Here is a 12,618-nt window from a genome sequence, read left to right as displayed (position 1 = left end):
AAGATCCCGGAAGAACACGACCTGGAGAGTCAGATCCGCAAGGAACGGGAGTGGCGATTTCTTCGCAACACGCGGGTCAGACAGCAGGCGCGACAGCTCATCCAGAAGGGTAAGCCGCCCCGATTCGCGAGGGAGAGAGCCTCCGAGGGCCCTCGGTGGGGCAGGCGCCCACCAGCCACGGTGCGGGGTGCAGGCGGGGCGCAGGCTCTCCTCGAGGAGTGGCAGGGGGGCAGGAGTCCTGAGGCTGGGGGCCTGCCCTGGGCCACAGGAGCCCCCCAAAGCCCTCTGCCATTCCCTCCCAAGGGAAGCCCCGGCTGGCTGACAGCCTCCCACAGGCCCATGGGTTGTGCATTTTGCCATTTTCAGAGCGGAAGGAGCAAACCCCCCTCCTCCCTGGGCCTGCGCTCTGTCTGGGGACAAAGACACCCTGCTGTGTCCAGCTGGCCCCCACCTGTCCCCAGGATAATCACTCTCTGTCAACCAAAGCTGTATTTGAGTCACATTTTACGAAACCTTTTACCAGATTTGCCAAGGATGCTAAACGGCCCCTCTGCATGCCCCCAGCCTCACCTGCCGGCAGGGCTGGGCTGCCCGCCCCGCCCCCCCCCCCCCCCCCGGCATGAGGTGGCGGGGAGGGGGCGCGGAGTGGCCTCAGGCCTCCATCGTGTGATTGGGACAGGGACGGGGACAGGGACGGCACGCCAGGCAGCCTCTCCCTCTCTAGGGGATGGGCAGCCATAAAGGCCCGGCTCCCGCCCCTGTGGCTGACCCGGTCCTGTGGTTCTGGGTGCACAGAGACGTGGGGTGCGCTTACATCTTCTGGGGAGCCAGCGTGGCCCTGGTCACTGGGCCGACCAGACAGTGGACGAAGCTGCCTGGGCCCCACACAGAGCGGGAAGTCACGGGCTCTCGGCCATTCTATCGATTGACTGTTTTGACCTTGCCTTTCTGTCCTCTAAAATTGTGGTGATTGTGACGGGCTCCTTTTTCAACTCGGGGGTGCGGGCCCATGAGACAGGCTGTCCCTCAGACACGCTTGGCTGCACAGCCACACCCCGTGGCCCTCCGCACACAGGGGGCTGCGCTAGGGGCCGCTTCCGCCGCCCATGTCCCACGCTCTCCCGTGAGTTGCCTTGGGGCCGTGTGTCCTTAGCATGGACAGTCACTTCTTCTGGAAACTAATCTTGGCCGTTCATAACTCCGGGCTTCCGTGAAGGGGCTGTCGGCAGCTAGATTTGAAGCACTCTAGTGTTCGGAACTCGGCACCTGCCGACCCGGCAGTCACCACGTGCACATGCACAGCCAAGGCCTGCCGCGCCCCACGACGTTCTTCTCTCCAGGAGAGAACAGAGCCGCCAGAGCCTGCCCGGTGCTCTGGGAATTAGGGCATCGGGAGGCTGTCTTCTCCAGGGTCTGCTGTTCCTCAGGACCCTGGTTCTCCGGGCCCCAGGGAAGCCGGGTCTGCCGCCCACGGTTAGGCCTCTGGAGACCGACTGGCCCCGATGGGGAAGCCACACTCAGAGCTGGGGGCCTGACCAGAGCTGGGGGTTCTCAAGAAACAGCTGGGTTCTCTGGACAAAAACAAATAACTATCTTTGTGAACCAGGATCAGAGGTTCTCTTTTCCACTCTTTGTGGGAAAAAGACGCCTCCTCATTAGAACACAGGGGAACTCCTGGACGCAGCCGCTGGAGACGTCAGCCAGTGGGACTGGGAGATGGAGAGGTCCGTGTGGTGGACCCGGCCCCCAGAGAAGGGGACCCTGGCGACACCACTGTCCCGCTCAGCCACCTGCACCCTGTTGGTGTGCACTGTTCTTTCTGAGAGCCACTGTGCACCGATGAGGAAGGGGAACGGTGCCCGTAGATTAGCCAGGCGACCTGCGCCCAGCCTCGCCCCGGCCACCTCGGCCAGCAGAACCGTGTTGTCACATACGCACGGTGCACCCTGACTTGGGAGCCAGATGTCCCCAGTGTCTCCCAGCGGCCCGCGGTCTGGGCTCCTCCCCAGAAACCCACGGCCAAGGGCGAGGGGCTCTCCGGTAAGAGCGTGCCACCACCGCGGACACAGCGTCTGGGGCCTTTTTGCCGCTGTTACACTGCCCTCGACCTTGTTACCAGGTGGTTTTCAGTGTTCACTGTTTTAACGGGGATGGGGCGGGCATGAAGGACTGAAATCATCATGAGGCCAGCGCCAGCACCCCCCAGGATGCCCAAGGGCCAGGCCTGTGCCCGAGGCCAAGATGCTGCAGGGACCCCGCACCCCTGCTGCTCTGGATCAGCCACGCACGTATTAGTCACCAAAAACACATCTAACCCTATCTTGGCCTCTTGGCCTTTTTAGCCTCTTTTAATTGTTTTTCTAAAACAACTTCCTTCAGAGCCCCGAGGGGCTTCTTTCCTGCTGCTGGCATTTGGGGCCCAGTGAGTAAGTCCCCATTCAGCTGCCCTGTGATCTGTGGCGATTAGGGACCGCCCTCCTGAGGGGCCCACCAGGAGTTCAGCTGCGTGTGTGCCCGATGTTGCCACCTGGAGCTGAGTTAGAAATGGCGGCCCTTCCGCTTTCTTCATAAGCTCCCACCCCATTGCGCTTCTCTGAGCTCGCTCATGCATCGTTGCGCGTGGGAGTTGATAAGCACTGACTGAAAACCTGCCGCGTGTCCGCCTCATGCTGGGAGCTGTGGGGGGGACCCTGTGGTTGGGGAGCCAGGCCCTCGTCCCACCCCTGCTTGGCCTGTGTCCCTGGTGCCCTCCCAGGTCCCCAGACAGGAGGTGCAGCTTCGGTTCTGGTAGCGCAACATCGTCCCAGGTGCCATACGTTGAGGTCCATCACTGTGTGTCTCTTTGGGCAGGTATTGCAAAACTGGATGACCAGATATTTCTGAACAGGAATCCCGGCGTCCCCTCCGTGGTCAAGTTCCACCCCTTTACACCGTGTGTGGCCGTGGCTGATAAAGACAGCATCTGGTACGCTGGGCGCTTGTGTCTCAGCTGGTAACAGCCGCTCGCCGTGAGCCCTTTGGGGTCCTGCAGGGGGCAGGGCTCGGGAACCCGCGGAGAAACGGGCAGGGTGGCGACGGCGCACGTGGTGGGCTCCTCCAAACCGCGCCACGATGGAGACGCACCCACGAGGGCTTCATTCTTGTTAACCACCTGTGAAGAAACATAACAATAAGACACCAAGTTTAATTTATAGCAAGCGTTGCCCTTTTGCCATGGAGAACATACCTCCCCATGGGGGAGGAGCTCAGGGGTGTTCTTACTTCGGTTATTCCTCTTTTCTTTATTCTGGCAAAATGCACATAAAATTTCGCGCCATAACCTAAGTGCGCAGCTCAGGGCACCAGGCGCATTCACGCTGCCATGCAGACTCCACCACCACCCGCCTCCAAAGCTGTTTCCGTCTTGTAAAACTGAAACTCTGTCCCCATTAGTCACAAACCCCGCCTTCTGCTCCCCCGGCCCCCACACCCACCGTCCATCGTTTGTCCCTGGACGGAGACCCCAGGGACCTCAACTGCCCTTGTGTGTCTGGCCCCTCCCACTGAGCACAGTGCCATCTGTCTGTCCATGTTGTGGCAGGTGTCAGAACGTCCCCTGTGCAGGCCAGGTGATAGCCCCGTGCGTCCATGCTCCACATCCAAGCAGCGATGGATGCGTGGGTCATTTCCACGTTTGTTTTTTCGGTATCTTCATATGGTCAGGCTTTATTTTTTATTTTTTTAAAACATATGTCTACTTTTAACTCAACTTAGAGGAAGGCAAAACATAAAATAGAATAAAGTCTACCTTGATGACTTATTGGATTTGATTTTGTTAGAAAAGGAAGCAACAGGGCGCCTGGGTGGCTCAGTTGGTTAAGCGACTGCCTTCGGCTCAGGTCATGATCCTGGAGTCCCTGGATCGAGTCCCGCATTGGGCTCCCTGCTCGGCAGGGAGTCTGCTTCTCCCTCTGACCCTCCCCCCTCTCATGTGCTCTCTCTCTCAAATAAATAAATAAAATCTTTAAAAAAAAAAGAAAAGGAAGGAACAAAGTAAATCACGACAGACAACAGAGTCTTTGAGATCTGCTCTCAAGTAGCTTCTGTTCGATACCAAAGGAGCTAAATTTTTTCTCAGATTCTAATTTACTCCGTGCCACCCATCTGTTTATATTTTTAACAGCTCCCTTTAAAGTAGAAACATTTTTATTAAAGATTCATGGACAGTCATGATTTTTAATTAAAATTGTAACAGTGATACACAGTATTGTTTGTTTGCTCAGCATCTCCCAGACACAGCGCTATGTCCTCTGTCGCTTTGTGCCCATATCATGATCACGGCCGTCCCCCCGTTGGCAGCTGTGAGCCAGGCTGCGATGAACATGGGCAGACAGATGTCTCAGCACACCCGGCAGTGGGACCTTGGGCCCCGTGGCACCCTCGGACTGACCGCCTGGGGAACCCTGTGCTAATGCCCAGCAGCCGTGCACGCGGGCTGTTTGTCCACAACCTGCTGGAGCTTGTGGCTCTCCGTGGGTTTGGGAGTGGCCACCCTGGCAGGTGTGAGGAGGGATCGCCCTGTGGCTTTTGTTTGCATTTCCCTGACAAGTGACCTTCCTCTCTCCTTCCCTGAAGTTTTTGGGACTGGGAGAAAGGGGAGAAGCTGGATTACTTCCACAACGGAAACCCTCGGTACACCAGGGTCACCGCCATGGAGTACCTGAATGGCCAGGACTGCTCGCTGCTGCTCACGGCCACAGGTGAGTGGGGTTTGTGGGGCTGGGGCCCCGGGCCCCAAACCCAGTGCGGAGTACCCCGGCGTATCTTCATGCACAGCCCTGATTGTTCCTCTGGCAAAGGACACTGCTCGTGGCGAAGGCCGCCGGCACCAAAGAGGTGGGAGGTTTCCGAGGGAACGGGCTTCACCCACAGACAGCGGGGCCAGCAGGTGACCAGTGCCCGTCGGTGTCCAGGGACCGGTCCCTCCTCTGGGGCCCGGCCCTCCCCTGACCAGGAAAGGCCTTGTCAGCCTCTGCCCTTGTGGCCCCTGTGACGCCCTTAGAGGCGAGGCCGGCGGGGGGGTGGGGGCTCCCAGAGCGCGGAGGAAGAGGGAGGAGGCCCCGCCTCGGCTCCTGCAGGGTCTCCAGCCCTCACTGCTATAGCTCTGCGACCGTGTGTCCGGCTCCTCTTCAGGCCAGGCTCCTGCCTCCAGGTGGGCCACTGCCAGTGCTGGGCCTCATGCTTGCTTTCTGGGTCTGAAATGTCACCACTTCACCCCTCCCTGCAATAGGCTTCCCAGTGAGCCACCCCAGGTGACCGCCATATCCTTTAGCTGTTTGAAGACTCGACCTCACTGTTTGTGGGTGATGAGAAGTCACCGTTGGTCTGACCGCACCTCCTTCAGGGATGACAGACCAGGGGTAGGATCAGCAGGCGGGGAGAAGGGGGCGCACGAGGCAAGAGGGAGAGGAAGACCAAGGTAGACTGCAGGCTGGCTCCCCACATGACCCCAATCCTGTCCCCATCCTGTCCTGGGTCTGTCCCTGTCCTGTCCTGGGCATGTTCCCATCTTGGCCTGCCCTGTCTTGTCCTATCCTGGGCCTGCCTTGTCCTGTCCTGTCCTGTCCTGGGCCTGCCCTGTCCCTGTCCTGTCCTGTCCTATCCTGGGCCTGCCTGTCTTGTCCTATCCTGGGCCTGCCCTGTCCCTGTCCTGTCCTGGGCCTGTCCCTGTCCTGTCCTGTCCTATCCTGGGCCTGCCTGTCTTGTCCTATCCTGGGCCTGTCCCTGTCCTGTCCTGTTCTATCCTGGGCCTGCCTGTCTTGTCCTATCCTGAGCCTGCCCTGTCCCTGTCCTGGGCCTGTCCCTGTCCTGTCCTGTCCTGGGCCTGCCCTGTCCCTGTCCTATGCTGGGCATGTCCCTGGCCCGGCCTGCGTTAGACCTGAGCTTCTGAGCCATCGACACAGTTGAGCTGACTGGACTGGGAACGCTGCCTCCCCCTTCGTTCAGAGTGTTCCTAGGCCCCGCTGTGAAGGGTGTGCCCGTGGGGAAAGGTCCTGCTGGCAGCCTCTCTCCCAAGCAGCGCCACTTCAGGACCAGATGAAGTCAGGCCACAGCAGTTCCTTCTGCTGCGGGCATGAGGGTGAAGGAGCAGACAGGCACCCGGGGAGGTGGGCGGGGAGCCAGGGCGGCTCAGCAGAGGTTGTAGGACAGGTCATACTGAGCACCAAGGAGGTAGGAGAGGATGATTTCCCGGTAAAGCAGGCACAGGAGTGGGTCCCCAGGGGGTCCTGGGGGAGGACCGCGAGGGCTTGGGTTCCAGAGCAGGGAAATTCACAGTCACAGAGACCAGGGGCAGGATGGGTGTAGGCGGGGACGCAGCCCAGCGGACGTCCGAGGGACCTCGTCCTCCCTCTGCTATGAGGCGAGTGGTCATCCCCCAGGTGGGAGTCACCTCTGAGGGCCACAGGTGAGGGGCTAGTGAGTCGGAGCGCGGGGTCTGGGGTGGGGTGTGAGCAGCGCCAGGAGGAAGGGCACGGGGTGGAGCTGCATGCTCATGCCACGCAGGCTCGTGGAAAAGCGCAAGGGCCCTGTGCTGAGTGTCAGGCAGGAAGGGGCGGCCAGCCCGCCTCCTGATGTGAGGGGCCTCTGGGGCCACCAGCTGAGGGCCCAGCTGTGTGGAGCAGAGGCAGGAAGAGGCCACCTGGGGTCATAGGTCGAGGATGGTGGTGGGTCCCACTGCGCCCCCGCTGCGGCTTCCCTGGCAGCCCAGACGGGAGTCTGAGGATGCCCGGTAGAGACGGGCCTCCCAGGAACCGGCCCCACTGCTCTTACATTGGGCCCTCGTGGGAGACCCACATAGTCTTCTGTCTCGTGGCCCCATCACCTGTCACGGAGGGGGCTTCCTCCGCGGGCCCCAGCAGCCAGGCCCATGTTCTCACCTCCTTCCCTCTCTCCCCAAGATGATGGCGCCATCAGAGTCTGGAAGAACTTCGCGGATTTGGAAAAGAACCCAGAGATGGTGACTGCTTGGCAGGGGCTCTCGGACATGCTGCCAACAACCAGAGGTGGGTCCTCCCTGGGAGCGGTGCAGCCCCAGGCTGCCGGGCCCAGCCACTCGCGTTCCCCTTGCGGGTGGCTCCCCCCAGGCCGCCTTCAGAGTCCCCAAACCGTAAGCCAGCCGACTTCCTTCCCCCAGTTGCCATGAAGCGCTTCCACGTCAGGGGCCATGGCCCGCCTGAGACACGCACCTGCCCCACCCTCACCCTTGGTTCTCAGCCTATGTGGCTGGGAAAGGACCCGCCACTGGTGGGGACCTGCGTTCTGTGCTCTTTGTGCCCAGACTAAGTCCCTGTGGGCGAGGGGAGCGCCGCGGCACGCGGGTGCGTCTGGATGGTGGAGGCTGAGGATGCTTGCCCGGCCCGCGCGGGGCCGACAGAAGCGCTCTCGGAGCTGAGCTGGTGCGGCTGGCCCGCTCTGCCTGCTGCCCGTGGGGTGGGCACAGCCGCCGCCCCGCAGACCAGTCCTTCCGGGGCCTGGGCAGGAGCTGGGCTGGCGGCGGGCTCTTCTCCTCTCGAGGGCCCACTGTGTTGCCGCCGCACATGGACAGTCTGTCAGGTCTGGGTTCCCGAGACGCCGGCCATGGGGTTCGTGGTCTTGCCACCAAATGGACAGGGAAAGCGGCGCAGTCTTCCTGCCGGCCTGGCCTTGCTGTGACTTTGTCACTTCCCATGTGGCCTCGTCTGTGTCCCGTCCTTGCGTGGCCGTGCTTTTCACGGCCAGTCGTCTCTGTGGCTCCTTCTCTCCCCTCTGTGCGAGCGCCATCCTGGCGAGTCACCGACCCTGGGAGGTGACCTTGTGCAGGAGAGACCGCCCAGCCCCAGCACGGGCAGCTCCGGGCCGACGGCTCCTTGCAGGTGCTTGAGAACGTCGCTGTACTTTTTAGTTATCTTAGGAATAAAACGGTCATCCGTATCTATCCCCCCACAGCACTGAGGCCCCAACACGGCCACCTCTGTGTTGCCTGGGCCCCTTCAGGCCGGGGCACATGCTGACGGCGATGACAAAGCCACAGTCGCCGTGTCCTTCCACCTCTGTCTCGGTTTTCCCGGGTTAGAGCCAAGGCTTGTCTCCCCTGCAGACCTCACCGCCCCCAGCCATGCCGGCAGCTCTGCTACCCCACGATGCCCCACCTGACCCGGGCGCTCGTGCTCGCAGCCCGTGCTGCAGGTGGTGGCCCTGAAGACGAGGCTTTTGGTCCTTCACTTCCTGCTGCCGTCCAGCAGGTGACACACCCCATGCCCCAGCCACCCCGCCAACCCCTGCCTGCGGGGCCAGAGACCCCGTGCGGGCACAGCAGGGGCCCGGGGCCAGGCCAGAGGACGGGAGAGCTGGGAGCCCACCCACGGCTCGGGATACACTGGTTGTTTATTCATTCTGCAACTGCCCGCCTCTCCGCCCGCCCCCCAAATGTGTGTGTGTGGTTTCGAGACACCGAGAACGGTCTCAGCCATGATGCCATTCCCTTTGCTTCAGCCAAGGTGAGGGAGGCCCGGGGAGCGTGGCTTGCAAGTGTGGCGGGAGGTCTAGCTGGGAGCAGAGGAAGCAGGGCTGAGGAGTCCGACCTGGGTCCCAGGCACCCCTGCACTTGTCTCCTGCCCATCAGAGGACCCCCCATGTCACTTGGGGTGCAGAGAGCCACTCCTGGCCCCAGTTGTCCACCACGAGCCTGACTTGAGCGTGGGTTCCACGGGTGTACATGTGCGTTTCCTACTGGCCCCCTCCCCTCCCCCCGGTTTACAGAAATCTCCCCAAGAGAGGTGGAGTTGGGGAGGGGCCAGGAGCAGCAGGTGAGGGTCTCACCTCCCAGTCTTTATCACAGGGGGGTGAGGGGCCTGGGGCGCTCCGATTTCCTCGGCTGCTGAGCCACAGTTTGGTCCTGTCCTCCTCTGCTTTGTAGCCCGGCAGCCATGGGCTTAGCAAATGGTTATTTCCTTGTTCTTCCCGAGACGCTGGAAGGAGGGAAGGGGCAGGGAGCCTGGGGGACAGCTGCTGTACAGGTCAAGACAGGACGGGCCCAGGCACGGTAGGGCCACAGCCGCCCCGATTGTAACTCCCGTCTCAGATCTAAAGCTCTGTAGCCAGAGGGTCAGGTCTGGTGGAATTCCACCTCCTGCCCATCAGCTCCCGGCTTCTTTCCCCCTGCCCAGCCTGGAACCAGTCCTGGCCTCTGACATGACAGCCAGCAGAGGACTGGGCTGCAACCCCAGGGAGACACCTGGAGAGACACGGAGTGAGGACACCGAGAGCTGCACCCGTGGCCGTTACTTCTCAGCGTCTGGGGCACCCCTGCAGCGCAAGGCAGGACCCTTCTGAGTTCTGGCTGTGGTCCAGGTCACCCACACAGGTGCTCGAAGCTACCCCCCGTGCGGTGCCCTGGCCGGCCTGCAGGCTGTCTGCACAGCAGGAGGTGTGCTGGCCTACCGTTCCCGTCAGCCGCGGAGCACACCCAGGGGACTTGGGGTGACCAGGCGGCCAGAGCACCGCTGGCTGGGAAACCCCTCACTCTGCTCTCCGCAGCCGAATCCGCTCACCAGGCCGCTGTCTGGCAGCTCGTTTGAGGAGGTCTGAACCCACAGTCCGTGACGGAGGAGAGGCCGTTTCTCACAGGGAGTCTTGTGAACTGCGGGCCGGGTCCATGCGCACGTCACCTCTGGCTGACATGTGCACACACACACACACACACACACACTTGTGCACACGCACCCGGGCATTCACACGTGTGCACAGGTCCTGAGGTGGAACCACAGATGGGCCTCCCCACCTCTGCCGTGGCATAGCCGCCGGGAAAGCCACCCTGCAGCTGGAACTTCTCCGCCCGCAGAGGCCTGTCTGGACCAGCCACGGTGGACTTTGCGGCGGCATTGACGAGCGCTCGGGCACTTGGAAGCTCTGATGGCACGTTTGGTTGGGTTTCGCGATGTGCCACAGCCCCTTCCGGTTTCCCACCTAGAGAGAGACTTGATGTTTGGACCAAAAACCCTGGTAACTGAGTTTCCACATCTGTCAGGTCCATTTTTGGCGAGGTCAGCCCCTTCGGTCTGGACTGTGGCACACTGTGGCCTTGGCCGCCCCACCTGCCACCATCTCCTGCTTCTTTCTACTTGAGTGTTTTTCCAGCCCTTTGGGATTGTTTGCCTTTGCTAACTGCTCTGGCCAACTAAGCCCCACGTGAAACCCATGATCCCTGTGTCCGCGGAGGTCCGGCTCGGAAGGCCTCAGTCTGTCTCGACTGCAGTAAGCAGGGACAGGAGTGTCTCTTCTCTTCCCTGGGACCACCCTGGAGGTGGGGCAGGAGGTGGTCCCTCTCCTCTCCTGGCCCCGTTTGTTCTCATGCCCATGGCGCTCTTTGGGGCCAGCAGAGGGTTAGGGCTGTGACTTTGCATCTCCTGTCCACACTATCCCGTCCACACTCCCATACAAAAGATAATCAGCCAACGGGCACTCAGATGTTACGGGACAAGTCAGGTCGCTGTAAGGCTCTGGGAAGAAATCTGAAGGAAAGCCGTTGAGAGGAATCTCCCTGGGGTCTGAGGCCTTGTGGTTGCACCTCCTGGGCCCCCTTATCCCAAAGATGGGGACTCATATCCTGCGGGCTCGGGACCTTGTCCCTCCCCTCTGCTGCATTGCCTTCGAGGAGACTCCTCTGCAAACCGCGCTCACGCCGGCCTCAGTTAGGGATGGAAGATGACCCAGATGACACCCCCTCGGGGGAGGTTATGGCCACTACCGCTTCACAGACCTGCAGACAAATTGGACGGCCCAGCTCTGCAGGCCAGACCCCAGGAGGGGCGTTCCAGTTTCATTAGAGCAGAGAAGTCGTTTCAGATCAAGATTGATTCTTCCACCTAAACTTCTGAAAAATAATCTTTTTCAGAATTTAATCCAAAGTTTCTTATAGCATCTGTCTCCATCTGAAAAATCCATATATAAGCTTAATAGTCACCAGAACACCCACAGGCAGATGCCCTTGGATACACAACTGTAGAACTGGGTTAGCAAACATAAAACCTGGAACGATCCAAACGTGTCATTTTTTTCTCGTAATTTCCGCGTGTGGGTACCTCATGAAGAGATGGGGCTCACGGATCCTGACCTGTGATTTACGGGGTCAGGTTTAGAGCGCGGCGAGCCTTCGTCCTGGCCTGTGCCTGGCAGCCCTTTGCAAGAGCTGGTGGCATTCTCCACAGGAGGGCAGACGAGGCCGTGGGTCTGGGGGCCCCTAAGCCACTACAACGAGGGGCCGAGAATGAGAAGTCCCTTTAGACCTCAAGGACTCACAGTTCAGTGTTTTGTGAAGAACGCTTCTGGTAGCTCATTCTCTGCGTGTAAGCTCCAGAGAGGAAAAATCAAACAGGACAGGAGATGGGCTTCTGCTCTTCCGGAAAGAGCTCACTTGAGCTTCTCAGAGAAACGACAGGGTCACTGTCTCTGAAAACCTAGGAAAAGCCAGAGGACCACCTTCCATGGATGGGGCCTGGGGAAGGTGAGAGGCCGGACGGCACCTGGTTTAGTCGTTTCAGCGGCTTGGTGGTTCATCGAGGTCGGTGCCTTGGGACGGAGCCTGGGACAGGACAGGGCCCGGGCTCTTCTGCACCTCGGCAGTCCCAGAGAGCCGAGAACATATCATCCAGCCTGGTGCATGTGAACAACGACATCAGCCTTGGGCCTTTGGTTAATTGTTAATATTGATCAACCAGAAACAGCTCGGAAGCAGGCAGGCTGAGGACCACGGAAGAGCGTGATGGCCCAGGCAGAGTGGCCTTGAGCTGGGTGCTTCAGGAACTGCTGGCCGGCCTGTGTGTGCTGTGCACCGGAGTGGGAGCTGATGGGAGCTCCTGCAGGATAGAGTGGGGACTACCTGGCCACAGGCCTGCAGTTCTCACCGGTGTCCGGGGGACAGGCCCCTCCTCCTCAGAGTTCTAGAACCACACCTCCCCTGGGTCCGCCTCCAGTTGGGGTTGACAGGCCCCCAGGGGTCAGCCCCCCATGACAGGGTCCTCAGAGGGCAATCTGGACTGGCTACTGGCTCGGAGGGCTGACCACGGTGTTACAGAGATCCAGACCCTAGCATGTGCTTGTCCGTTTCCACTGTCTGCTGGGCCTGGATGCTCTTGGGTCTTAGAACCACACATTCCAGTCATCCTAACCCATCTCTGCCCCCCGGATCTACATTGTAAGGAAGAAGTCCCCCCTTTGGCCAGGTCTCAGATTGAGTGGTGCGTCCAGGGCCTGTACCCAGAATAAAGTCAGGCAAGATTAGGAGTCTGCATCTTGGGAGAGCTCCCACCACACCCCACCATGGGTAGGGAGGTCAGCCATCCCAGGAACATGGAATGTGGTCACATGTTCTCAGGGATATTGTAGTTTACTGGGCTGGTATGACTCCTCAGCTTTTTAAAAACCTCCATGCAGCTGTACGGCCTGCACTGGCCAGCCTGCAGCTCACACACCTCCAGGGGCAGGGAGCAGGGTCCCGGCCACCCACGGAGCCTGCACCGGCCAGCCTGCAGCTCACACACCCCCAGGGGCAGGGAGCAGGGTCCCGGCCACCCACGGAGCCTGCACCGGCCAGCCTGCAGC

At 60.5% G+C, this 12,618-nt stretch overlaps 1 protein-coding gene across 7 annotated transcripts in view; it reads left to right on the top strand.

The window, feature by feature from the left end:
• RPTOR (regulatory associated protein of MTOR complex 1) overlaps positions 1–12,618 on the top strand; it is a 378,655-nt gene that overhangs the window by 299,196 nt on the left and 66,841 nt on the right. For 6 of the 7 annotated variants that reach the window (XR_014140335.1, XM_081804304.1, XM_081804305.1 and 3 more), the window contains 4 exons: positions 4–109; positions 2,851–2,965; positions 4,615–4,739; positions 6,939–7,043. Coding sequence is in view for 6 of the 7 variants with exons in the window: in XM_081804304.1 (XP_081660430.1) it covers positions 4–109; positions 2,851–2,965; positions 4,615–4,739; positions 6,939–7,043 (451 nt within the window). In the remaining variant the exon portion in view is untranslated. Of the gene's footprint in view, positions 1–3; positions 110–2,850; positions 2,966–4,614; positions 4,740–6,938; positions 7,044–8,116; positions 8,390–12,618 lie in introns of those variants that run through there. The other variant, XM_081804308.1, reaches the window with a different exon arrangement.

The sequence above is a fragment of the Leptonychotes weddellii genome, chromosome 15 (assembly GCF_054177405.1).
Source record: "Leptonychotes weddellii isolate Sample4059 chromosome 15, ASM5417740v2, whole genome shotgun sequence".
Lineage (NCBI taxonomy): Eukaryota > Metazoa > Chordata > Mammalia > Carnivora > Phocidae > Leptonychotes > Leptonychotes weddellii.
Note: the sequence above shows the minus strand (reverse complement) of the source record. Positions and strands in the feature narration are given on the sequence as shown.